Source organism: Cryptomeria japonica, chromosome 5 (assembly GCF_030272615.1).
Source record: "Cryptomeria japonica chromosome 5, Sugi_1.0, whole genome shotgun sequence".
Lineage (NCBI taxonomy): Eukaryota > Viridiplantae > Streptophyta > Pinopsida > Cupressales > Cupressaceae > Cryptomeria > Cryptomeria japonica.
In genome coordinates, this window is record NC_081409.1 from 107,514,170 (window position 1) to 107,541,847 (window position 27,678).

Consider the following 27,678-nt stretch of genomic DNA (forward strand, 5'->3'; position numbering starts at 1 on the left):
TTAAATGACTCATAACTATCCACTTAAAAAACTCCTAGTAGATAGTAAAATATTATTATTCAAAATTTCAAGGATAATCAATTTGAAATTCAAATTTAGCGCCTATTTGGTCCTATAAGGTTTTGTGCCTTCGTGGCATACAATTTAAATTTTTTAAAAGAAAGATAATATATTTGTCCTAAAGATATATTTTAGCACATTCGAAACAAACAAACAACTCAATTTATGTATGTATATTCCCTCCGACAAAACCCTCTCTCCTTAGCCCTCCACGTGACCACCCGCTTAAATACCCAGAATCCAGTTCAATCAAGTCCCTACAAATTTATTTACATCTTTAAGCGACTACCAGATTCGAAGATCGAATCGTGCGAAGCACCAAAACCAGAGACACTCATTAACTCTACGGAAAGTGAAAATAATTAAAATCAGACTCAAACATCATTCCGCTCAGACCGTACCCTCAGTTTAATCTTTTCAAACCCTAAATCCGGAATCCCCTAGTCCATAATCAATGGCAGCAGCAGTGCTGTAAGAAAAATAAATCAAGAAAAAAAGACTGATAAATTCACAGCAATGAAGAGACAAAGGCAATTCAATTTGCCGCAAGAACAGCTTTCGCAAGCGGCTAATGGCGTCGCGAACCCTGCACCTACAGAGTCTCGATCCGTGACGAACATTTTAACAGGGTCTCATGAACTGACGGTAGTAGGCTACTCTCTGGCCAAGGGTATGGGAGCTGGAAAACACATTGCCAGTGATGTATTTACTGTGGCGGGGTATCGCTGGGCGATTTACCTTTATCCCGACGGAAAAAATCCTGAGGATAATTCTCTGTATGTTTCTGTCTTCGTGGCGTTGGTTAGCGAGGGCACGGATGTTAGGGCTTTGTTTAAGCTAAGCTTGATGGACCAGAGCGGCAAGGGGAAGCACAAAATTCAGAGCCATTTCGATCGCCCGCTCGAGAGCGGGCCATATACTTTGAAGTATTCCGGAAGCATGTGGTTAGTATGCAATTTATGAATTCTGTTGTTTTATTATGAATTTGAATTAGAGGATTTTTTTTGTGTTCTGTAATTTTTTTGGTGCCGTTACATACGAATTTAGTGCGATCTTCTACAATTGTACTAGAATTTTGCATATTTGTGATCAGGGCAACAATATTTTGACTGGTTATGTATGGACTTCTGGTTTGAAAATATGATTTGTGAGGATTTTAGTAAGATATTAGGTATTGTAAATGCATTTAATCTGATCTACAAAATTGTAGTAGAATTTTTTGTGTTAGTGGATGAATTTAGTACTGATAATCAACATTTGTTTGTAGAAGTTTTTGACTTTTTGTCGACGAACTTCTTTTTTTATTAAGTATGAATTGCAAGGATTTCAAGTTGATTTTTGTGTATTTATAATAGCTGACCCACAACAATTATTGTGAAGTTTTGTGTGTTAGACTGTTAGTGGATGAATTTAGTCCCGATATGCATCAATTATTGGTAGATTTTTTGAGTACTTATGGCTGATCTGTCTTAAAAAATTTAAAATATTTCGTTAAATTTAAATTCCGAGGATTTTAATAGATTTTTTGTGCCGTTATGTGTGACGGTCTTGTTTTCTTAAAAATATATATATATTTTTTTTAAATTTGAATTGCAAGGATTTTAATAGGTTTTCTTTTTTTCATGTGTGTTTATGGATGAATTTTTTAAATTTATGATTACTTTTTAAAACCATTTGAATTGCAAGGATCTTCATTTTTTTTTATAAATTTTTTCTTGATCAAAAAGCGCTGCCAAGGGGACAGCTCCCATTGATTATAGTAACTCCAGCATGATGCCTTTACTGAGCACTAAGGCCTCACTCAGACAGAGCACCAGATAGAAGATCAGCATTCTTACAGAAGAGAGCCTTAAACTCTCCATATCCCTATTTTGACTGTTTACAACACATATCCTTTTGTTGTGCCAAGGTCTCTTCTTTGTCGTATGAGGGAAGACTTTCAAGATCTGTCCACGAGGATGACCTATCTGACCATAGTTCATTGTAAGGGCCATCGATTGCTGAGTTGGCAAGATAGTCTGCGTATTTGTTCCCCTCTCGGTAAACATGTTGAATGGGAAAAGAGTTCAATTTTTCAATATGCTGCAGGATCAACGAAAGCCAACCTTGCAGCATCCAAGAAGACAACGATTTTGATTTGATGGCATTTATACAAATTTGCGAGTCCCCTTCGATTTCCACTGCCAGATGGCCTTTCATGATGCATAATCTCAGACCGGCTTCAACCGCAGCAAATTCCGCTGCATTGTTTGTACCATCCGGAACTTTCTTAGAAAACCCCAAGATCAAATCTCCTTTGCTATCTTTCAATAGACAATCGATGCCTGACTTGCCCAGGTTTCCCTTGCAGGCACCATCGAAATTCAGCTTGAGGCGACCTGTTGGGGGCACACCCACTTAGCCACCTTCCTTTTCTCCTTCGCAATCAAGGCTGAATTGGCGAGGTGAATGGGAATTTTAAGGCCAAGCCTATTTTTATGATTGCATCATCCCTGCTAGTGAATGTATCATTAAGATGGCAAGAGGCCTTCGCCATTCAGTAACTCCGTTATGCTTAATTCGATGCTTGAGAGAAGCTGATCCATAGAATGTTCAGAACCTTGGAAGATGCGTCTATTTCTCTCAAGCCATATCTGCCATAGAACAATTGATGGGGAAACCGTCCAGATGTCTCTCCAAAAGGATTTGGGTCCAGGATTCATCCAGCTCTTGAAGAAAGAAAGGATGTCTTTATGTCTAAGGCTTTGCCGATTTAACCTTTGCATTAACCAGTCCCAACATTTGGAAGCCACTTCACAATTAAGGAGTGGGTGATTGGCGGATTCTTCATTGGCTTTGCATGTTGGACATCTACAATTCCAACCACATGAAGACGATCCCCAGTTAGTATCCTCTTATGGAGAGCAGTCCAAGTGAAAGCTCCAGCCTTAGGAAGGATCGCAGAGTCCCAGCACAATTTCATGGGCCAGTCTTTGCTTTCTCTTCTCCTCATTAGAATCTGATAGCCAAGCTTGATAGAGTAGGAACCAGACTTGGCCCCACACCAAATGATTTTATCTTTCTCCTATGTTAGAATTATCTTCCTACTTTTCAGCTCCATCTTTAGCATATAATTGGCTTGGTCGCTGACCTCATGTACCTCCAACAATTGCTAGTCCCAATCCAGATCTCCATTTGGAAGCTTGATGAGCACATCTGCCACGTTCCAATTTGCTTGCCTTTGTCTGTGATCGTTGAAGATCGAGAGGGAGTCAATCTCAGCCAATGGTCGATGACCATTCCAATAGTCGATCCAAAATTTCGCTGAATTGCCATTTCCTATCTGCCATGTAATATGATGTGTTATTAACTCTCTGCAGGACCACATAAACTTCCAAATGTGCGAACCTGGACAGGAGTTTGCCACTGTTAATATCCTCTTTGACTCACTCAAACCTAAGTATTTTGCCCTTAGTACTTGACGCCACAGAGAATTGGGGGAGCTGTAAAGTTTCCAGATCAGCTTCGCACCAAGGGTCGTGTTCTGAAGATCAATGTGCTTGAAGGCCGTACCACCCTCCGATTTCCCTTCTCTGACAGTCTCCCAATTTAGAAGTGGTGTGCGATGAGTATCATTAGAAGAATCCTAAAGGAAGTTGTTTATTATCTTATTGATGCCAGCTTCAGCTGATTTGGTTAATCACTTAATTGCATTGTTGACATTGCATATATGGGTACAACTACAGCAGCAAGGATTGATTTTAGCATAGTAATTCTTCCTGATAGAGTCAGCTATTTACCTTTTCAGCTTTCTTCTTTCTTCTGACATGTCTCAATTACTTTCCTCCAGTGTTCCTCCTTTGTAACACCCTGAAACGTCGGCACCCCGAGATATGTGCAAGGGAGCTTGCTTATGCCAAAACCCAGGTAATTGGCAATTCTGCGCTGCACTTGACTGTTAGTATTAAAGAAGAAGATTGCCGATTTCTCATTGTTTATCTGCTGACCGGACTTAGAAGAATAGAGAGATAAAACCTCCTTTATAATTTGTGCTTCATTCATGTTTGCTTTCCCAAAGAGCAGTGTGTTGTCAGCAAACAGTTGGTGAGTTAATGGGTCTAGACTTCCAGCTATAGAAATCCCATTCCACCGGTTAAGAGATCTATTTTGACTTATTGATCTGCTAAGGGCATCAACCATTAAGACAAAAAGGAAGGGCGTGATCGGGTTCCCTTGCCTCAGTCCCCTCGAACAATAAAAAAAGCCACAAGGTGCAGTTTATAAGAATTGAGTACCTTACCGAGGAGATGCAGCCAAAGATCCATTCCAGCCACTCATCTGAAAAGTCATATGCCTTTAAAATTTTCATTAGGAATCACCAACTGACTTTGTCACAGGCTTTTGATATGTCAAGCTTCAATATCATGGCTTTTGTTCTTCTTACTTGAACCGAATGGATAACCTCATTGACAATCACTATACCTTTTGTGATCTTGCGCCCTGGAACAAAACCAGTTTGTTCTTGTGAGACCAAATGTGGCAGTACATTTTTGAGTCTGCTGGCCATAGTCTTAGAAATGATTTTGTAGATGGTGTTACATAGAGCTATGGGTTGGAACTTGGAAGTCTGCGGAAGTGGTAGCCTCCTCCTCCTTTCTAATGAGAGCAATGTGTCTGTAGTCTTCTACAATCCCCCATATTCTTCTTCTTCTTAAGTTTGTAGTCTTCTACAATCCCCCAAACTTCGTCCCCAATAAAGTCCCAACATTGTTGATAGAAGAGAGTTGAAAATCCATCAGGGCCTGGTGATTTGTCATGCTGCATCTCAAAAACATCCTTCTTAACTTCCTCCTTAGTGAAAGGGGCTATCAGGATTGTGTTCATTTCTTGGGTGACCAACTTTGGAATTACTTCTATGATGTCTGAGAGATTAGTGGGGTTTGTGCCATCTTTCGGGGCTTGTAGATTTTGGAAGAATCGCACACCCTCAGCTTGAATTTCCACTTCACTAGTAGCATTTGGCCATTCCCCATTTGAATGCTATTAATTCGGTTTTTGATCCTTCTATTCTGGGCCGTATTATGGAAGAAATTGGTGTTGGAATCCCCATCCGTTAACCATAGTTCTCTAGATTTGGATCTCCAAAATATCTCTTCGTTGGCTTGGACTTCTGAGTTCTGTCATTAGCTTCTTTTCCTCTAGAAATTCCAAAGTTGTCATACCCTGTGATATGATTTTTGATTAAGCTGATCCAATTCCGCTTCTAGCTTTTATTTTTTTTGAAAAATGTCTCCAAAGACTGTTTTGTTCCAAATTTTTAGGTTCTCTTTTATCCTCCCTAGCTTAAACATGAATTGGAAGCTCTTTGTACCATGGCCAGGTTTCTCCGAAGTCCACCATTGTGATAGGGTGGGGATTGGGTTCTCATTTCTCAACCACATGCATTCAAATTTGAAACTACATCTGAGAGGATACCTGTTAGATTGAAGCGTTAAGGCGTCTAGGTAATGGTCTGAGCTTGAGAAAAGTAGAACCACAACCTCACATATCAAGCTAGAGGTGGGTCAGTTTTAGGCAGAAGATAGTGGTCCAATCTCACTGTGATTTGAGTGAATCCCAGTCTACGGTTAGTCCATGTGAACATCCACTTTTGTTAGGTACATTCACCAATTCATTATGCGAGACAAAATCCTGAAAATCTTTCATTGCTCGCATTTCTTGAGATAAACCATCACCTTTTTCCTTTAGGTTGAGGTTGGTGTTTAAATCACCACCCAAAATAACGAACTGGTTTTGGAATTGGGCAATTTTGGTTGATATTGTTTCCCATAGTTTGGCTTTGGCCTTTGTCCTTGTGGGTCCATAGATGTTGAGGAGAAAGACAATGAGATTGGAACCATAGATGTGTACCTTGCACCAAATGAAATTGGTATCATGACCATTCTCTGAGATGTCCATCATCATGGGGTTCCAGAAAATCATTAAGCTACTAGAGCTTCCCATAGAATCCGAAGAGATACCCTGCCATCTTTTGCATCTATTGATATATCCGGTTGCATCTTTGTCATTCAACTTTGTTTCTTGAAGTGTCACAATATCTACTTTTATGAGTTCTAATTGATGTTGAAGCCAACGTCTTTTGTTAGGGGCGTTTAAGCCCCTAACATTCCATGTTAAAATTTTAATTGCTGTCCAAGGGAGGAGATGCCTCCCTTGGATCTTGTAAGGTATTCTTTAATATTAGGCAGGCCTTGGTCTTTTTCCATTTCCTCTCTCCTTTGCCTATTGGTTTTCCTTCCAGTCTTTCTCCCATTCCAGTCCCCGAATCTTGTAAGGCTGTTTGACTAATGTGTATAGGTTCCACAATTCCAAGTAGATCCCTTGCCTCTTCTTCACTGTCCTCTGTATCCATAATAGAATCCATCCTTTGGTCCTTGGTGGTTTGGGCAGGAGTTACTCCAGGCTTCGTGCGTCGTGTTTCGAATAGCTAGAGGGGGATCAACCTCATCAGTAGTGGGTTTTGTTATAGGGTCTGAATCGTTCGTGGCTGCTTCTGGAATATTGGGAATCACTGAGCAGTCCTGAATTTCCCCTTCCTCTAGTGGATCTGACGAAAGAAAATTCCCTTTGGATTCCTTTAGGATGGTCCTGTCTGATTCCACTTCTTCCTTATTATGAGGTATTTCGGAATTGTTGGAGTTTCGCCTAACTTGGCTTGCAGGGAGGTGGTCCAATACCATCCTTTCATCATTGTTAACTTGTGTTTCAGTTGCCAAGGCTTCCACCAAATCTTCTGTCACAACAGGTGAGGGCTTTATCAGTTTCGAGAGACACTCCTCACCATAACACTCTGTTTGGTGAAACGAGTGAGCCTTATGACAATGCTTTCGACTTCCGTAGCCCACACAAAAGCATTTCCATTCCTCCAGTTCAACAGGCTGTTCCCACAATCCGTTATTTGTCACAAGATGTAGAGTTCTTGGAAGGGGTCTTATGGATATTAATTTTATCCTGGCAAAGAAAATCGAATTGCTTCCACTCACGTCCATCCCTAGGACAATTCCTAGTTCTGATCCGATTTTTCGAAGGCAATCCTTAGACTAGTATTCCAAGGGGAGGTTGTATAGGCGAATCCAATACTAATCTTTGGATGGGGCCATTAGTTTTGGGTTAAAGTTCGCTGTCCAATTTTGTGTGTAAATTAAATACATTCCCATTTGCCAGACAAGTTGAGCAAGGACTTTTGACTCTTTTTTGGGCATTTTCAAATTTCGCTATAAAGAACCCTTTTGGGAGAAAGGTAATATTGATTGCTTCATTCCAATTCTGCGCTGTCTAGTTTCAAATTTCCTCCCTGGTGGGGCTGTAGCCAATCACTTTCCCAATTAGGGCGGTCTCTTTTAATTTCTTAACATCATTTTCTACTATTTCACCCAGATCCACTAGTAGTGGATGCCCTAAGTATTCCAGAACCCACCATGATCCTATGTCTTCCCAAGCTTATTTATTTTTCTTTTCGTTTTTGGTAGACAACTCTTTCTTTTGCCTCTTTTCTTGAATTTGTCTTGGTAAATTCTGTGGCCTTTTTTACTTACTCGAATTCTTCTTCTATCTCCCAAGTAGGGTTGTATTGAGTCCTGTATCAATTGGAGGAGGTTTCCATTCCTCATCATATCGGTATCTGTCCTTCTGAGGAATTTTTCTGTTCTAGGATCGCTCAAGCCATCGTGAAGAGGGGACATTGAAAGTCTGGATATTTTTGTTGAATCATTGGTTTGATCGATTTGTCTTCTTTACTGGGGGCTCACCAAAATTTGAGAAACCTTGGGATGCTACAACAACTTTGTTGACCCAAGTGCCTCTTTCAAAAACCCACTGCGACACATGTTCGTTTCTTGAATTTTGGCACAGATTGCCATTAATTTCCAGAGTAGAGAAAACCCTAACTTCCTCATTTGCCCACCAACCTGTTCTTTTCACATCATGTGCACTTTTCACACCCGCCATTCATAAAAATACTTGCGAATTTCCCTAATTTGATGTTTGGAAGTACTTATTATTTTTAGTAAGTCTATTTTTGGCAGGTCTATCTCAAGCAGTTGGCAGGACATTGATGGCAGAGCATTCTTGAACATCCAAGTTCCAAATTTGGAAAGTTGAAAAACCAAGCAGATGATCAAAAAAATGGCAGTCTAGAATTCTTTCTTGAAGTGGAAAGGCATGGAAAGTTATTCTAAGGCTTGTAAAGTATTTTAAGGCATGAGAAATCCACTTCAATCCAAAAATGGCATCCAAATCTGGAAAGATGAAAAGTCAAGAAAGAATTGCTAAGTTTCAATTAATTCCTTCTCCATGGCCAAAGTGGGTGTTCCAAAAGAGGAATGGGCACCAAATCAATGAAGAGGAGGAATTTCTCCAAGGCAAGAATTCCTCCTCCATGAAGAAATTTCACCCAAGACTAGAGTAAGGCGCCAAATTGAGGTCATGCAGGAATTTCCAAATGTGCAAAAAATCCTTCACCGTGGCAAAATGGCACCCAAGACAGGAGAAGGGCACTAGAAAGGGGTATAGGAGGAAAATCCTCATTAGACAAAAAAATCTGCCCAAGATAGGAGAAGGGCGCCAAAAGGGCTTCAAGAAGGAAATTTCCAAGAGCCTCAAAATTCCTTCTCCAGTGCAAAATATGCTGAGGTCAAAAATAGAACGTGGAAATCAAGGACGAGGAAAAAGTTTAAAGTTTAAATTCTTTCCCTCCACTCTATATGCTTTCAAGGACAAAGTTGGGTGCCAAAACCATGCTAAGGAGGAATTTTCCTCTTGAAGGAAATTCCTCCACTACACCAGAAATGCGTTCCAGGACAAATAGAGAGCGCCAGAACCCAGTGAAGGAGTAATTTCCAGTTTTCATAAAATTCCTTCCCCTCATAAAAAATGTGCCCAAGGAAGATGAAGAGCGCCAAAATCCAGTCAAGGAGGGTTTTCCTCCCGAGACGAAATCTCTTCATCACAGCAGAATTGTGCCTACGTGAAAATTTCCACAATTCTTAGAAACAATGAAAAATTGGCCAAGTGTTGGAAATTCCTTCCTTCATGACAAAATTCTTGGAAACAATGAAAATTTGGCAAGTGTTGGAAATTCCTTCCTTCAGGACATAATTCTTGGAAACAATGAAAATTTGGTTAAGTGTTGGAAATTTATTCCTTTAGGACAAAATTCTTTGAAACAATAGAAAATTGGCAAGGATGAAGATTTTTTCTCTGCAAAACTCCGAACAAGACAATTTCTTAGACATAAAAAAAGTGGTCAGTTGACAAAAAATCTTTCTCTAGGACGAGGTATGCATGAGAACACAAGAAAATTCCTTCAGGACAAAAATCTCTGTAGAAAGATTTTCTCTCTCTTAGAATTCCAGATGTACAAGATTCCTTCTAAAGTGGAAAACAATTTTTTCAAGGCGGGAAAATCTCCAAGTGCCAAGATGATATTTCATTGCTAGAATTCAAAATGCAAATGGTGCCAAGTGTCTCCATAGGAGAGTTGGAGGTCATCATTGCTAGGTTCATCACATTCGCCATAAATGAATGGGATAATGGTTGTCCATTTTTGGACGAGAATCTATTGATTGCATGAAGGCATGGCGGCGCATTCATTGCTAGGGACTATTTGACCAAGTTGTAGTTAATTAATTGCATGGTGGCTAGCATATTCAAAGAAGTAGTGGCTCATTTAATGCATAATGGGTGATTTTTGAGGAGTGATGGGCATTTAATGCATTATGGACACCATTTTGGGAGCATAGAGCAATTAATACATAGTGGGTGTGATTCCTCATTTATGACTATTCCCCACTGCTTGGTGTTATACTTGGAATCTTTGGTCAAACCCTAATTAGGGTTTTGCATGTTCAATCTTAGCCATTGATTGATTTGTAATCTCGGTTGTCCAGTTTCCTCTTGGAGGCTTTTAAAGGGGGTCACCCCTTCATTTGTAAAGGGGAGAGATTTGTATGAAATTGTTGCAATAAGTTATTGAAGTAATAAATAGTGATACATTGTTCTCTGATGGTGTTCATATGTGTTATTTCTTAACTTGCATGGTTTCACCTTCCTTAATTAGTTTAGATTTGTTTCAAGCATTTAGATGAACGAAGTTGATTGCAGTGTTTTATGGTGAGATTGCGTGCTCATACCTTTTGTTGATAGATGATTTCTATCCATAGTGCAAGGTTGGACTGAGCTCTTATATGTGTGTTCTTAATCTAAATTGTTGGATGAACATTGTTCTTTGATGGTGTTCATTGACGGTTTAAAATATTACAAACACAACCTCTGAAGATTGCACCCTCTTTATGTAGTTGTCTACTAGTGGTGAAGTAAAGTGTGGTTCATCTCACCTTGATCATTGTTATCTATTGAGTTCTTAGATTTAGCTTAGTCTTCCTAAACCCTTTCCCCTTCAATTTCAGTTCATTCCAGTTTAGTTTGTTTGAAGCAAAAGCATCACAAAATTGCTATATCCGATGATGAAGTTCCAACCACAACAAAGAAGTGAAAGAATGATCCAAATGTAGATCCCCTTGTATTACCAGCAAACATCAAGCCAAACGAGCCTATATCCATCAGAAAGTCGCAAGTATGCAGTTGGAACCTTGGAGTCATTGTATGATCTTCCTGCAATCTTAGCATACACATGATTTTGATCAAGAGAGGATAAGGTGACTGTTGGGAAACTTTATTCTATGTTGGTGTGGTCACAAAACACCAACCAATAGGTCCCATGGTAATCATTGAATAGAGCCACCTAAAAAAGGACAAAGTGCATGGGACACGATAGGTGTAGCTGATCGATAGATAAGGTGATGCAACATGTAAAAGGAATGAATGTTTTTTTTGTTGCTTTTGTGCTCACGTAGATCTTATTCCATGTTCAAGAAGCTACTAGGTGGGTCTTGTTGTGACCTAATCACACATCACCCCATTCAAAATGAGGACCCTATGAGGAACGTCCCAGTGAAATTTGAGCAAATTCTGTGTCGCTTTCTATTTTTAGAAAGTTCCTATTTTTTAGGGATTTCACTACCCCCTGGATTGGTCTAATTTCACCAAAAATCAATGTATTTTTAGTAGGTGTCCCTGTGTCTTGTTTTGCTCTAACACTGACATTTTGAAAAAGTTTCTATTTTTGGAAAGTCTATTTGTGACAGGTCCTTGTAGGTTGACACTGAAGACTAGATATGCACGATCATTTCTAAATCCGGAAAAGTCAAAGAGTAGGTAGAGTGATCAAAATTTGGTTGTGTGGGAATCAGTCCAGGAATGGAAAGCTTGAAATCTTCTAAGTCTGGAAATCCACTTATATTCCTGAAAATGGCATCCTGAATCTGGAAATCTCCAATTTGACTAAGTTTGGAAAGTGAAGATGGTAAAATTCCTTCATCCAGTGAAATCCACGCCCAACTGCCAAGTAGGGCGCTAAATCGGAGGCATCATGGAAAATCCAAGGCTGGCAAAATTCCTTCATCAAGTGGATTTAGTGCCCTAGTTTGAGGATGGGCACTAAAATGAGCGTCTCATGGAAAGTTTGAAAAGTTTAAAAATCCTTGACCAAGTGGAAAATCTGCTCTAGACAGTCAGGTGGGCACCAAAGTGAGATGCCTATGGAAAACTTAGAAAATGTTGAATTCCATGCCAAGTAGAAAATAGTGCCCAAGTCTAGATTGGGGGGGGGCTAGGTGGAGGCAGGCGTGGAAAAGTCTCAAAATATGAAATTCCTATACACATGCAAAAATGCGCCCAAATGGAGTAGTAGGGCGCCAAAATCAAGGAGGCTTGGAAAGTTCAAGAAATGTGAAAATCCTCCCTCAAGTGCATTTAGCGCCCAGGAGAAGTGATAGGGCACCAAACCCATGTGGTCATGGAAAAGTGCAAAATGATAAATTCCATGCCTAAGTCAAAACAACGCCTTAGGAGAAAGAAGGGCGCCAAAACTACAGGGTCAAGGAAATCTCATTCCAAGGTGAATTCCACCACCAAGCACTCCCAGTGCCCAAGTGAAGGGGTAGGGCGCCAAAATTAGAGTCTCCATGGAAAATTAGAAAATGTGCAAATTCCTTGCCTATGGTGAAATAGCGCCCATGCATGAGGAAGGGCGCCAAAATGCTTAAGTTGTGGAAAACGACAAATCAAGAATTCCTTGACACATGCAAAATTCCGCCCAAAGATGGAGTAGGGTGCCAAAATGCCCATGGCATGGAAAATGCGAAAAAGTTAAATTCCTTGCCTAGTGGAAAATTCCGCACAAGGATGAGTTAGGGCGCTAAAGGAGAGGGGTTGTGGAAAACTCCAAAGTTGATGAATTCCTCCTCCAAAAGGAAATGGCTCCCATGCACAAGGAAAAGGTATTAAAATGGTTAAGGCATGGAAATGATGAAATTCCACCACCAAGTGAAATCCACGCCCAGGTCAAGAATGAAGAAATTTTTCCAAGGCAAAGGTTAAAATGAGGGTCAGCAATAGAATGAAAAAGCAAAAAATTCCTCTTGGCAAAAATTTTGAAAAATCTATTTTTAGACACCAAATCTCATCAGAATTTGAAAATTTTTCATCTACTTCATTGTGTTTTCCTCCAAATTTTTCTTAACTTCTTGGTGCAACTCATATATGCAATTAGCAAAATTGTTAGCAGTTTTTCTACCAAAAACAATTATGTTTCTCAAATCATCTACTCCCCTTTGCTATACCCATGCACAATTTGGAAATAGCTTTTGGCTGGGCTCTTGTTTTTTTTTTTTAAAGTTCAAGTAAACTTTTTAATGTGATTGGTTATTCTAGCACAATATGATCCCTGGTACCACATGAAATGCTTTTGATCCAAAGCTATTAACCAGTGAGGCCATAAATGGGGGACCTCATCCCCATTTAACAATGCTGAGGCTCAAACCTGTGAGCAAATTGGATCAGCAGAAGTACAAGCCTGCGATCACAATGGCCCAGTGGAGGTTTGAACCCTGACGGACACAACAACACCACCACCACTTAATCAACACACTATGGGTTGAACCCATTTGGCTGTGCTCTTGTTGGTGAGTTGTTATACACAAATTATTTCTTTTCCAAGATCAAATCCCATTGAGTAGGCTTTTTTCAAACTGAACATATTGATAGGTTACCTAGACTTTCATTGACAACTTTTGTTTGTGGCTTTGCACATAGTTTGGGGATGATAGGCTGAATTGAATTTTTTGTTGTTGTTTATTTTTTCACATAGTGTCTATCCAAGACTTTTTTAGTAATCCATGGAGTCTATCTTTCCCCTCAAAGAATAATGTGCAACATGTGTGGCCTCACTTGGCTTTTTACATGGAATAAAATGTGCCGTTTTGAAATATCTATCTACTACCACATAATTTAAATCATCACCTATTTGAATACTTGGCAACCCAAGAAAAAAATCCATACTAACATTTTCCCATTGCCTCTTTGGAATAGTTAAAGATTATTATAATTTGGTATTTTTGCCAACAATAAACTTTCACTTAGTTATGCCAATGTTTTGTACATTCCGAAGTGTTCATCCGGGTCTCCACTATGTTTGTCGCATATTAGATTTTCTCTCATAGATCCACAAGGTATATGCAAATATCTTCTTGTGAACAACAATCCTTCCTGAATGAAGTAATCTAACCACACTGTTTTGTTTTTGTTTGTTGGGCTTTGGCATGCAGCCCATGCTCTCATGAAATCTGAATCATTTTCATATTAGCTTTGCCATCGAGTCAAAACCAACAACCTGTATTCTCATTTCATTTAACAACAAACATCTTCTACTTACTGTATTAGGCTATTAGCTACTCTATTTGGTCTACCACTTCTATGCTTTAAAACAGATGAATAATTTTGAAGGAATTCACCGTTTCATGTCTTTAATTGAGTTTACTTTGGCGGTTTATGTAATGCAACACCTTATGATTTGTGAATAGGATAAATTCTTTTGGTAGCAAATAGTGCCTCCAATTCTTAAGTACTTCTACATTGGCATAATATTTCTTATCATAGACTAAGCACTTTTTAACTTATTCAAGTTTTTACTAAAATAAGCAATGGGTTTACTTTCTTGTCTTAAGGCTTCTTTAATTGTTGCTCCACTTGCATCATAGTCTACTTGAAACATTCTGTCAAAATTCAGACATGTTAATATGGGTTGTTCTATACCTTCTCCTTAAGAGAAGAAAACTATTTTATGCTGCTACTGTCCATTGAAACTCACTCCTACCACCTTTCATGGTTTCTGTGATAGGTGCACAAATGCCATTGATATTTTGATTAAACTTCCTGTAGAAGCTTGCTAAGCCACGAAAACCTCGTCTTAAATGTACTTCTTGGAGTTTGCCTTTGTAGAATGGCTCCTATCTTTGTTGAATCCATTTCAACCTCTCTTCGGAAATCACAAATCCCAAATATACTAGTTCTTCCTTCATAAAATTGCGCTTCTTCAAATTGATCAACAACTTTTTATTTTTTAATCTTTTGCAAGGCTAACCTTAATGCTTCAAATTTTCCTCTTATTTTATTGAAAATCAAAATTTCATCTAAATTGTAATATCCCTTGCTTATGTATGGTAAGAAATGTTGATTTTGATTCAAGAAATATTGACAAACAAGTTACATACAATCTGAAACTTAGCACTTTACTGATTGCAAGCATATAGGAAACATATGGCATCTAACTATCAAGAAAACAACTCAAATATTCATCAATACTAGAGTTGTCATTATGTCAAATAGATGTCATACATGCTTCAGAAATATGGAGGTCAGAAGTATACTACTGCTGCAATTAATTTCTGATTACTATTTCAGACTTTCTAAGATAGACAATGACATTCATGGATACATGAACAAGATGTAACTGATCTCTAATGGCTGCCCCTTAGTTTTCTGAACACCAGTACCTCAGAAAAAATAATGATTTTATTAACTTATAATGCTCAGAACCTGGTTTGGATGATGTCGAATGGAGGGGGGAGTCACTCCAATGAAGCCTGATTTTTATCTGATTTTCTCTGAGCCTATTAGATGCCAAATGGACCCCTTGCTAGAGGCCGCCTCCCGCCCTTGGTTTGCAGATGCAATATAAAATAATAGCAGCAGTCCTCCGCCCCAAATGTGTGATGAAAATGATTGGCTCGGCAATGCGAAATGAATGAACAAATACCCATAAAATTCTGACCTTCCAGCTATGAGCAATGAACAAAACTATAGGAATCAATAGGTCTGATCGTCCTCCATTGCAGACCTGGTATGAACTTCAGAAACACCTTCATTCCTTTTAGAATCACCTCCAAATGCCTCTAAATAAATCGCTTATCTCCTTCTCCAAGTGCAGATACAAAAGGGCATCAAAAGACCATAAAGCTGAAGTATGTCACCATATCATTCCTCATGAATATCGCTGCAAAAAACTCAATAAGCTCCATGTGAAGGACTGAAATATCCTTCACTCTCAATTGCAACCCTTCGGAGGATCTTTTACCACCTCAATTATGCCAATCAAAGAGAGTTATCATTCTCTATGACTGAAAATGAACTGCAGAAACCCTTGGATATTTAATTACACTTTAAAATAATATTAAAAATATTATTATAATATAAAGTGCAATTAACATCATACGTGACATCATATTTGAGTACATTATCTGTCCAAAATTCATATAAAAATCAAATGTGAAGCCACAAGCACTGCCCAAGCAACCCTCTCATCACGAGGATCAAGTAATAGGCCAAACTCCAAGAATGTTTGCGAACTAGTGAGAAGGGGACATTACATAAATAAAAAATTATGAACTTGCCAAGACAAATCTTTAATACTTTGTTTATGAATCTCATGAAAGTTCTTGGTGCATTGGTCAATCCAAATGACATATCCAACGACTTGTACAGCCCATCCTTTGTCTTGAATGTGGTATTCCGTTCATCCTCCTCTTTAATCTGAATTTGATGATAACCTCTCATCAAATCAACTTTTTTGAAATACTTGGCTCCAATCAAACAATCCCTGAAGTCATCCATTTGAGGTAATGGAAATCGATACTTCATTTTTATCTTGTTGATGGCTTGTGAATCTGTGCACATGCACCACTGACCATCTTCTTGGGTGATAATATTTTTGATATTGCACGTGGGCTCAAACATTTCCTTATCAAACCTCTATCTAAGAGCTCTTGGACTTATTTCTTCACTTACTCATTCTCTATTGGTTTCATCTTGTATGCTACATTGTTTGGTAAGCTTGCTCAAAGAATTGTTATCTTGTTGATGGCTTGTGAATCTGTGCACATGCACACTCACTATCCTTCTTGGGTGATAATATTGCTGATATTGTACATGGGCTCAAACATTTGCTTATCAAACCTTTATCTAATAGCTTTTGGATGCATTTCTTCACTTATTCTCTATTTGTTTCAAATTGTATGCTATATTGTTTGGTAAACTTGCTCTAAGAATTAAATCCATTTAATGATAAGTACTTCTCGTGGGTGGTAATTCATTTGGCAACTCTTTTGAAATAATTTCTGCATTTTTGGTGGAACTTCATCCTCTACCCTTGCTATCCTGACTTCTATAGGATCAAGATTAAAAGCATAACACCTTCTTTCCTCATTTGTATCTTTTAAAAATTGTTTTCCATAAACCAAACATACTTTCAGATAGTTGTCCACTTCTTCTCTCGAGTCCTTAAATGGGCTCAATACAAATTCTTTCCTGCCTTTTACAATGGTGTAGGTGTTCATTTTGCGATCATGTACAACCCTCTTGTCATTGCCATGGCCTACCTAACAAGTCATTACAAGCATTAATGGGCATAATATCATGCAATTCTTCATCCATTAATGTATCAATCTGAAAATCTATTAAATATTGTTCACTTACCAAGATTTGATGCTTCTTTTGCAACCATGAGATCTTGAATGGCTTGGGATGTTTGATCCTCTTTAGCTTGAGCTTCTCCATCGCCTCCTTTGACACCAATTTTGTGCTTCCTTTGCCAACAACTTTGTAGCATTTTCCTCTGGGCTTACATATGGCCATTGATAAATTCTTCCATTGTGGGTTTATACTCTTCCTCCTTTGCATTAAATAATACTCTTCTTGATTAGAGATTCTCCTTGCTTTGGTTCTTTTGTATGTAGGTGTGATGCTATACTTTTTTCTTCATCTTGGGTAATGTAGTTTATTGCCTCAACTCATTCTTCCACAGTTTGGTTATAATTGTGGACATTCAAAGGATCTATGACCAACCTCCTCGCATTTTGCATTGTCATAGAGTGTCAATTCTAGGAAAATGGAGTTTTACTTTTGAGAGCCAAGAAAGCTTGAGCCCTTTACTTGGCATAATGTCCTCAGTGATGTGATTAACTTTTCCATAGTGTTCTCCCCACTTATGGCATGGTTTCTGATTGGAAATTCCTTTTTGTATCAAGAATGATATACATTTTGGTATTTTTGTTCATTTTTTTTTGTGGATATCATCTTTGCTATTCATTCCAAATTGTTGGTGATTTCTAATGTGCTCATATAGATTCAACTTCAAGTCCAAGCCAGTATGATCGCATAAGAGGTCTAGTATCATAAAACCCTAAGTTGCTGGTACAAGTACGGGTACGTGGGTACGATACGCCAATTTTTTTTTTTTTTTTTTCGGGGGGGGGGGGGGGGGGTTTGGGTACGTTTGGGTACATCTGTACCAAAAAATATAAAAATCATAAATATATACATATACGCAGCCTAAAAAGTAGAAACAAAAATTAAATTTAGAATCCCAAATATCATCCATATGCTAAAGAAAACTTGGAACTATCATATATGATATAAATATAACAAATTTACTATAAGTCTAATTTGATATCCATTTGTCAAAATGTGAATGTTATGATAGATATATCGAATTCATTGTTCATTGGTTCAGTTTCAACAATAAAATAACACAATTAATAATCAACATCATATGGGTCACTAGGAAGATCAAGATCAACATCATCATTGGCATTAGATGATGTAGCTAGATTAGTGGAGCTACATGCAGCCTCACTGCCACTTGCACTAGCAGCAAGTTGGCTATTGGACTCCCCTGAAAGTAAACATTGTGTGGCAGCTGAAAAATCCAAGTCAGTTCGCTTTGGATCTACATCCCAAAGCTTTGTGCCCTCTTGTACATATTTTGTTTACGAGTAGGAAGGTGCAAGTTTGAATGCACATAAACTATCTCTTCCGCCTTACTTGCTGCCAATTGGTTGCATTTCACTGAGTGGATAAAGGAGTATGTGCTCCAATTTCACTTAGATGAAGAGGAACTAGCAACCTATTGGATAATTGACACAAAGTTAGAGGGCGACAATTATAAAACTAACTTTAAATTTTAAATTAATAATTTTATTATATCAAAATTGAAAATAGTAAAAAATATAAATTTAGAGAGCAATGAAAATTAAGAAACTTGCGATAAAAGTTTGATTGCAAGAGTTTGAAGGTATGGTGATGCATGGCCATTGAGGTTCCACCAAGCATGAGCATCCTTCTTAGACTTGTCACGGAGAGCGGAAACACTTTGACCATTGGAGGCTTCAAAATCAGCAAACTCACTTGTCATTAAATACTCCATTTCAGAATCGGGGAAGAGTTTAGTAAGTGCTGTTCTACATCCTTCACTAACTTTTGAATCTCTATATGGTGGTACTCTTGATGGCTTAGCAAGCATTTCATCACTGTAAAATTTGGGAGTCGATGCAAATGCAAGAAGATGTAGTGGGGTGGTCATTTTGTTCCACCGCTCAACACAAATTGATTGAACCTCTTTGAAGAATGTTTCTTCGGGATCTTGCTTTTTTGCATTGATGATGACTTTCATATTCTCAATCATTGAGTCAATGCCATTGTATAGCTCTCCCAAACATGGGTGATCCATGTTAGTGTAGCGGATCATACTCATGATGGGCTCAGTGAAACTCAAAAGATATTCCACTCGTTCCCACCAGTGTCATCTAGGATTATGTGCTTTACATTTGTTACCCTTTCAGTATTGGATTGCCTCCATAGGGACCAACTTTGACTAATTACCATTCTAGCAAGTGGCTCCTGCACCTTCACAAGTCGCCTCAAGATGATTGTGTTGGATGCAAATTGAGTCTCAACAACCTATTCAAAAATTAAAAATGAAAATTAAATTACAAAGAAGACATGATCAAATGTAAAAAATAAGTAGTGATTACCAAATTGAAATGTAAATTTTTAAAATTGAAGTGTTTCAATTACCTTTAGCAACTCCAATTGTGAAAAGGATCTGAAAATGGCCTGTGACATGCTATGGTTTGTGATGAACATTTGGATCTCTTCAGCCTCAGCATAGATTTGTTTGATCCTATGTATTTTCTTACCCAACATTTGTAGCATGAGGTTGAGAGAGTGGACAACACTAGGTGTCCAGTATATGTGTTCAAACCGTGTCTCAATCAACATACCTGCAGCTCTACAATTCTTTGCATTGTCCGTTATTACTTGGACAACATTTTGAGGTCCCACATCTTGAATGCATTGTATAAGGATGTTAGCAATAAGGTGTGCATCCTTCACCTGTCCCTCACAATCCACAGCTTTCAAAAACATTGCCCCTCTAGGGCACACTGCAATTACATTAATCATTGGCCAATTTTTGGTATCCTTCCATCCATCATAAGTGATGGACACACCCCTCTTTGTTTCCATGAATTTCTAATGGGAGTTAATGCATTGTCTATGCTTTTTACCTCCATTGCTAGTAAGGTGCTACACACCTTCTCATAACCTGGCCTTATGTACCCTTGTGGAGCCTCATTCACTTTTCTCAACATATCCTGCCAATATGGTGATCGTACCACATTAAATGACAAACCATTTGCATATAGACATCTTGCAACGAATTGATCTGCAATCTCTCTAGCATCATTCTTAAATGCTCTTTCGAATGGTCCCTTGCTTCTCTTCACAATAACAAGTTCTTCATCAATTCTGCCCAAGAATGGGGGGCTCTCTACCACGATATCAAGAAAATTATTATGAGATGGAGAAGTAGGGGGCCTCTTTGATCTACTTCCTCCTTCCTCTCAACAAAGGATGGTTTGAGGCACAACCAACTCTTGCATCTGCTTCCTCTTGCTCTCTAATAAATCCTACTATTTGTTGATTCTTTGTTGGGGAATGGCACAAAAATGGGCTTTGACACGACTGTAGGAGTTTGTATATATCACACTACAAAAGTTGCATACCCAATTAAACGTTCCACCTCCTTTTACTTGGTTTATTATTTTTACAAATTTCCACTAAGGTGAATTTGGGTCGGTTTTCAAGGTCCGTTGAGGAATAGAGCTAGCAGTTGTTACTATTATGCTATCTACAAGAAGTTAAAAATTAATTATTAAAATTTAATATTTAACAATAAATTTAATTTTATATAAATAATAAATGTTATGTTGAATTTTCCTAGGTTTTATTAGATGTATTTTAATGTATATATCTGATTCAATCTGATACTTGCATTCTTGGAATTCTATGTGTTCTCAAATTGAATAACATTATACTATATATATTCCTTTGGAACGGACATGTCTCTCCTTTAATTATAATAATTTAATCAATATTATAATGTTTCATCAATCAATTATTAATTTAGAATAATATAATAGATTAATATTGAATATTAAATTTTATATGATTAATAATAATATAATAATATAACATAATAATATATTATTATTAATCAACATATATTATATGTATTCTAAATGATCATTCGACTGAAGCTACAAACATTAACACTCCCTCTTAGCTAGGGAGGATGATCAGACATAATGTGTAGTGATCTCCCATGTCAACACTTATGGCCCTCACCATAGCTACACAAAACATAATTAACACTCCCTCTTAGCTAGGGAAGATAAAATCAATGCAAATGCATTAAGTCTAGATTAATTATGGAATAGAGAAAATATTATCTCACTATGATATCAGGAAGTATGGTGTAAACAAGAATATCAAGGCACATGATATTCACCATAACTCAAAAATATCATCTCATGATATTGGGAGTATTTGCATCAACCATATGATGCTCATCACAGGGGACCATAGTCTCAAGGTGTGAATTTGCCTCTATCGGCAATTCTATTCACAAGCTCTTACGTGGATTGCCTCAGTCGACGATTCTATCCATGAGCTCTCACGTGGATTGCCTCAGTCGGCGATTCTATCCACAAGCTCTTATGTGGATTGCCTCAGTTGGCGATTCTATCCATGAGCTCTCACGTGGATTGCCTCAATCGGCGATTCTATCCACAAGCTCTTATCAGTTTGCCTCTCCAGATGCGAAGACCAAGCAATTATATCTTCTACGTTCACCACATGTATCGTATGTAATTTTATTCAGCAAGGGTGGCGGATATATATCATTTTTCTTCATTGGATCGTGGCTCCACAGGGGGTTGCGATCCTATGTGGAACCACGTGGTTCCACATAGGGTCGTGACCCCTGTGTGGAGCCACGATCCTTCTACACCGGCGGGATTACTTAAACCAAACATAACAATAACAAACTAGTATGTTAGTTTAATACTAAATTAAATCGCAAGTATAAAATCGAATTTTTTGGGTGCTAAAACAAATTACGATTTTAGAGTTACGACTGAGACTAAATTTAACACTCCCTCTTAGTCTTAGGAGTATAGACCTAAAACTTAATTTAGCTCAACACTAATCTCATAATAATTACATCACCTAGGTGTGAAGAATCAGCCTGTGATTCTAAGGATATACTCACTTTGATATCCTTGTTTTAAGAATCAGTCTGTGATACTAAGGATATACTCACTTTGATATCCCTGTTATAGTATGTGCATCGACATTAATCCACTTACATAATTTCTACTATAACTTATCATATTACTGATATTCAAATTGTCTGATTTTCAGTTTATATGATCTTCCAAACATTTATAAGATCGTCACCTTACAATGTTAAAATACAAGTGTTCATTAACTAAAGAATCGTCATCCTTTAGGAATGAACACAGGGAAAGGTTACATAATTCATATACTCAAGTATATGACCAAGAAGTTTACATAATTTTAGACATCAATTACATTTTAACCATACCAAGATACCTCCTGAAGTGATCAATTTTCACTCTTGCTAGGGGTTTGGTGAGAATGTCAGCTGTCTGATCTCCTGTATTGACATATTCCAGTCTTATTACCTTTCTCTCTGTCATGTCTCTTACATAGTGATATGGGATCTCAATGTGCTTGGATCTATCATGGAAAACTGGATTCACTGAAAGTTTAATGCAGCTCTGATTGTCACAATGAATGATAGTAGGCTTCAGACTTTCACCAAACAGTCCTACTATCAATTTCCTCAACCATACGACTTCCTTAGCTGCCATGGATGCAGCTATATATTCAGCTTCTGTGGAGCTCTGAGCTACGGATGATTGTTTTTTGCAGATCCAAGATACCATAGCTGATCCCAAGCTGAAACAACATCCTGAAGTGCTCTTCCTGTCTATCACGCTTCTAGCCCAATTTGAATCAGAGTATCCATGTAGGTTCAATGCAGTGTGTTCATAATGCAGTCCATAGTCCAAGGTACCTTGAAGATATCTCAATATATGCTTTACTGCAACCAAATGTATTTCTTTGGGTTCAACCATGTGTTGGTTGAGTGCATTTACTGCATAACATATATCAGGTCTGGTATTGACTAGGTACATTAATGATCCAATAATCTGTCTGTATAATGTTGGATCTGCAAATTTGGAATCTGCTATAGCTTCTTTTAGTTTATGTAGGTTTGTTTCCATAGGAGATGACATTGGCTTACAATTCATCATTCCAAATCTCTTCAGAATGTCAATGGTGTATTTACCTTGATTTGGATAAATACCATCTGGTTTTTGCCATACTTCTAATCCAAGGAAATAATGGAGTAGACCTAAATCCTCCATCTCAAACTTTGAAGCTAGTTCTTGTTTGCATTTTGCAATGAGATGATCTTCGCCTGTAATTAATAAGCCATCTACATATAATATGAGTATCAACATTTCACCTCTGATTATTTTGAAATACAGATTTGGATCAGCAATGTTCTTAGAGAAACCTATCTCTAATAAGTAACTGTCAATTCTTTCGTACCATGCTCTGGGAGCTTGTTTTAATCCATACAGTGCTTTCTCTAACTTGCATACATGTGTTTTAGCATTATTTACCTCATAAGTGTTTCACCTTCAATAGTGAAAATCCCTCTCAATCGCTATGATCGAAATTGTCACAAGTTGACTGAACCATCTTCTCCCTCTGAAGCTCAAGTTCTTGTATCAACCTCTTGTCTTCTTTTGAAATGTCAGACTCCCTCTGCATATGGTCTCAATTATCAATTCGTTTATAAGCATCAATTTATTTCTCCCTTTAATTTAATTTTATTGTGCTTTCGTCCTTAAGTTTAAAACATTTCCTTTCATAAGGTGAGCCCATATAAGAAATATCACGCATGAATCATCTCTCATCATAATTCCCTTTGAATGATGTAGAGCATTTTCATAATTTTGATCAACACTTTCATTATGATCTGCCACACACAGTCGTTAATAACTTTTGCAATTTACCAAATTTATCCAATCTCTTCGGTGAGATGTTAGAAAAGCTAATTACAAACATTTCCTCCAAGTTATAGCGAGATCCAACGGTTAAAACAAAAGTTATGACATTTTTCCCAAAACTGCTAACCCTAGGTAGGGCTTCAAGTGACCTGCACCAAAGTCGTCATATCTTGCACAAAACTGAATCAAATTTGATGAGATAAACATATTTGAAAACTAGAAACACAGATCTTTCCATCCATATATTATAGTCTTCATTTTGAGGCCAACAAAGGGCCGTACAATGGCATATTTCAAACTGAAAATTCTAAAAAAACTGAATTCTCCAACCCTCTCCAACCTCCAAATTAAACTTCACAGGCGTGAGCTCTGATACCATGTTGAATTTTCCCAGGTTTTATTGGATGTATTTTAATGTATATATCTGATTCAATCGGATACTTGCATTCTTGGAATTCTATGTGTTCTCAAATTGAATAACATTATACTATATATATTCCTTTGGAGAGGTATGTCCTTGAACGGACATGTCTCTCCTTTAATTATAATAATTTAATCAATATTATAATGTTTCATTAATCAATTATTAATTTAGAATAATATAATAGATTAATATTGAATATTAAATTTTATATGATTAATAATAATATAATAATATAACATAATAATATATTATTATTAATCAACATATATTATATGTATTCTAAATGATCATTCGATTGAAGCTACAAATATTAACATGTTAAATATTTAAATTTAATTTAAAGTGAAAGTGAAATTATTAATACTTATGAAAGTAACTTATAACGATATTAATATATTTACAAACTTCTAAATTACACAAAAATTAAAATATTCATATTTAAAATAATAATAATACAAATTAATATTAAATATCATATTGATATTTAATTTTAATTTGTATTATTATTATTTGAAATTATAAATATGAATATTTTAACTATTTTGTAATTTAAAAATTTGTAAAAAATATCATTATCATATATATGTTTACTTAAAGATTATGAATAATTTTATTTTCACATTAAATTAAATTTAAATATTTAACATTTATTATTTATATATATTAAAAAATAAACATTAATTAATAAATTTATATTTCGTTTCATTGACAAAAATCTAGATTCTAAATTAATAAAAAAACTGATAAAAATAAAAATCTAAAACTATAGAATTTTTTTGAAACAAATTAAACATTTACATACCTATCGTTGCCATCGCCCACTTGCTTGCCGTCGCCTGCTTGCCGTTGTTGCCTGCATGCTTTCCGTCCTTGCTTGTGTGTCGTCATGAGGAAGGTTCTTTGTTCACCAAAGACAAATGAAGCCAAACAAAATATGTTTTCGCTATCTGCGTCGTGCCCTTTTCTGTGTTGTGTCGAAGACAAACAAAATATGTTCACTTTTTCTTTTTAGGGTTTAAACGACCCATTTTCATTTTGCGAAGTCAAAAAAAAAACCCCTCGAAAATCGCACGTGACATGGATTCGTAAAAAATACACCAACAATATGCCACGTCGACATCAGATTCGTTGGGATGCGTGGGTCAAAACGCCGAAGTGTTTCAGCAGCAAAATGGAGGAACCTTGTTTGATTCCATAGGGATTCCAGTTTGAATCCAAATCTGAATCGTACAGTACCCAGATTCAGGGGAAAACTTTGACGAATTAGTAAGGAATGCCCCTTGTACTATGGTTGGACTTTTGCCTTGTTGATTGTCTCATGTTAGATTGCCCACATCGAGACTTGTGGCACAATTGCTTTAAGTCCTATTGTTGGCACCAAAGTTGCATGGACACGGATATGGTATCGGATATAGATACAGCTATTTTTTAAGACCCCCAATATGAATACGGCTCGAAACGTCATTCATGAAAAACACAAACATATATTTAACGCAATTTTCTAAGTTATTCGAGGAGATATTCATTACTTCAAAAGCAATATAGACACATAATTGCTACATAAATAATGATAAGTTGATTTGACATTTTACAATATGCGAAAATAGTAGAGTTGCATTGGAAGATAACCCAACAAATAGCATTTCATTTGTCTTTCTCATTTGGTGTAGGTTTTGTTAATTTCAATTTAAAAAACAAATGCATGAATGAAGTTTTTTAAAATTAAATTTAGGAAGATTTACGTCAAATTTTTTTAAAAATCAAATCACATTAGTATCTAGCATGGTTGGAAATCAAGGATTTTTGGGCATGCGTGGGTACAATATTTGATGGGTATCAGGGCTGTATCGGATACGTATCTGTTTTGGAAACGGGAACGGATACGGGGATACGTGTTCCGAGGGAGGGACAAAGGAGTTTCTGGCAACTCTGGTTGGCGCCCATATAGCTATTGTAGAGCCTCGACTCCTCAGTTGCCATTGTTGACTATGTAATACTCTAGTTGAACCCCATCATCACTTCCACCATTTGGAAAAAAAGGTGGGTAGAGTTTGCCTTTGTATTGCTTTGTTGCATCCTCTTAATGACATGGGTGGGCTCCTCTAGGTTATGGAGAATTCCCTTGTTTGTGTAATACTACTTTTCTCTATTTGGATAGATTTAATATATGAGTTAATTTAATATGGCAGTGGATTTATTAGTGTTATTAATTAAGTTTAAATATTATAAGGTATATTTATAATTTAGATACAACTGAACAAAAATGCTTATTTATCAATATTAACTAGTTGAATTGGCATCCAACAATATGAATATGATAAAAAAAGGAACAAATAACACCTTTAAAGAATTTAATCAAATCAACTCTCTCATTTATTTATAATTATAAATATCTTTGAACAATATTAAGTTTAGTAATTATCTGAATCACAACACATGGAATGGCCACATTTTAGTGGTATTGGCCGTCATAGCTATGGTACACTTCGGGGAACATGTACAAAACATAGCATGTGCCTACTTGCACTAAAGAATGTTTGCCTACTCAATTGTACCTACTTGCACAAAAGCCTGGCTAGGATAATCTTGGGTGTACTTTGTACCCTAAGTTGGACATAGTACGTGCTCCCTTCTCCAATGCGTATAGTCCACCAAACCACCATCGTTCTTGAGTGATCTCCACGCTCTTTCCAAGTCTAACATAACCATTTTGTATAACCTTTAAGTGGTGGTTTCTTAAGAATCACACCCTTTCACAAAGGTTTGCCTTTAATTATTATTTAATACATACAATAATTCCTCCCTTTCAAAAGAGTTTTCATAAATGTTCTTTATTAATCTTCATTTAACCAAAGGATCATATATCCTTTATTTTTATATCTCCCTTTAATGCTTTCATAACTTAAAATGAAAAAGTCTCATAACAGTCTGTCTCTTGCTAGAGCTTTGCTGATGATTGTACAAAACTAGTTGCAAGAGGATCTAGAGGATGGAGAAAAACACTATTCCTACCAGTTGGGAACTCATGAATGATGGCAAGGAAATGCCAGGTTGAGGGTGGGATAACCCTCATAGGCAAAATCTAACCCTCACATCCCCCAACATTGGAGTTGCCCTTGTTCAATAATTGTAATGGTTTCTTTACATTTTTGTTGAATTGGTTACTTGACAGCTATATTCCTTGGCGGCTGTGTTCTCATCATTTTGTGTGGCTGTTTCTTTTTTAAGGCCACGTGTTTCTGTTGTTTCCTGGCTTTGCCATTTTGACATTGGGGCATGATCCCATGCCCTCCATGTTTTTGGAGAATCATAAATGTACGTTTTAAGTTTTAATTTATAGTTTTAATATACAGTTTCTTACCAAAAGAATTGGCAGCTCCTTTGTGGTAGTTAAAAATTGAGAATTCATGTGATGACAGATAGGAAATGGAACACCATGTTTTTCATGTCTTGAGGATGACAGTTGGCTAGTAGAACACCATTATTGGAAAATAGGGTACAATAGTGTATGGAGATGGCAAAATATAAAAAATA

The 27,678-nt window shown here is 37.1% G+C and overlaps 1 protein-coding gene across 1 annotated transcript in view; it reads left to right on the forward strand.

The window, feature by feature from the left end:
- Positions 1-223: 223 nt before the first annotated feature.
- The window catches only part of LOC131067251 (BTB/POZ and MATH domain-containing protein 4), a 34,937-nt gene continuing 7,482 nt past the window's right edge, over positions 224-27,678 (forward strand). The window contains exon 1 of the mRNA XM_058002212.1: positions 224-1,004. Within this exon, the coding sequence (XP_057858195.1) occupies positions 577-1,004 (428 nt within the window). The 5' untranslated portion in view covers positions 224-576. The remainder of the gene's footprint in view (positions 1,005-27,678) is intronic.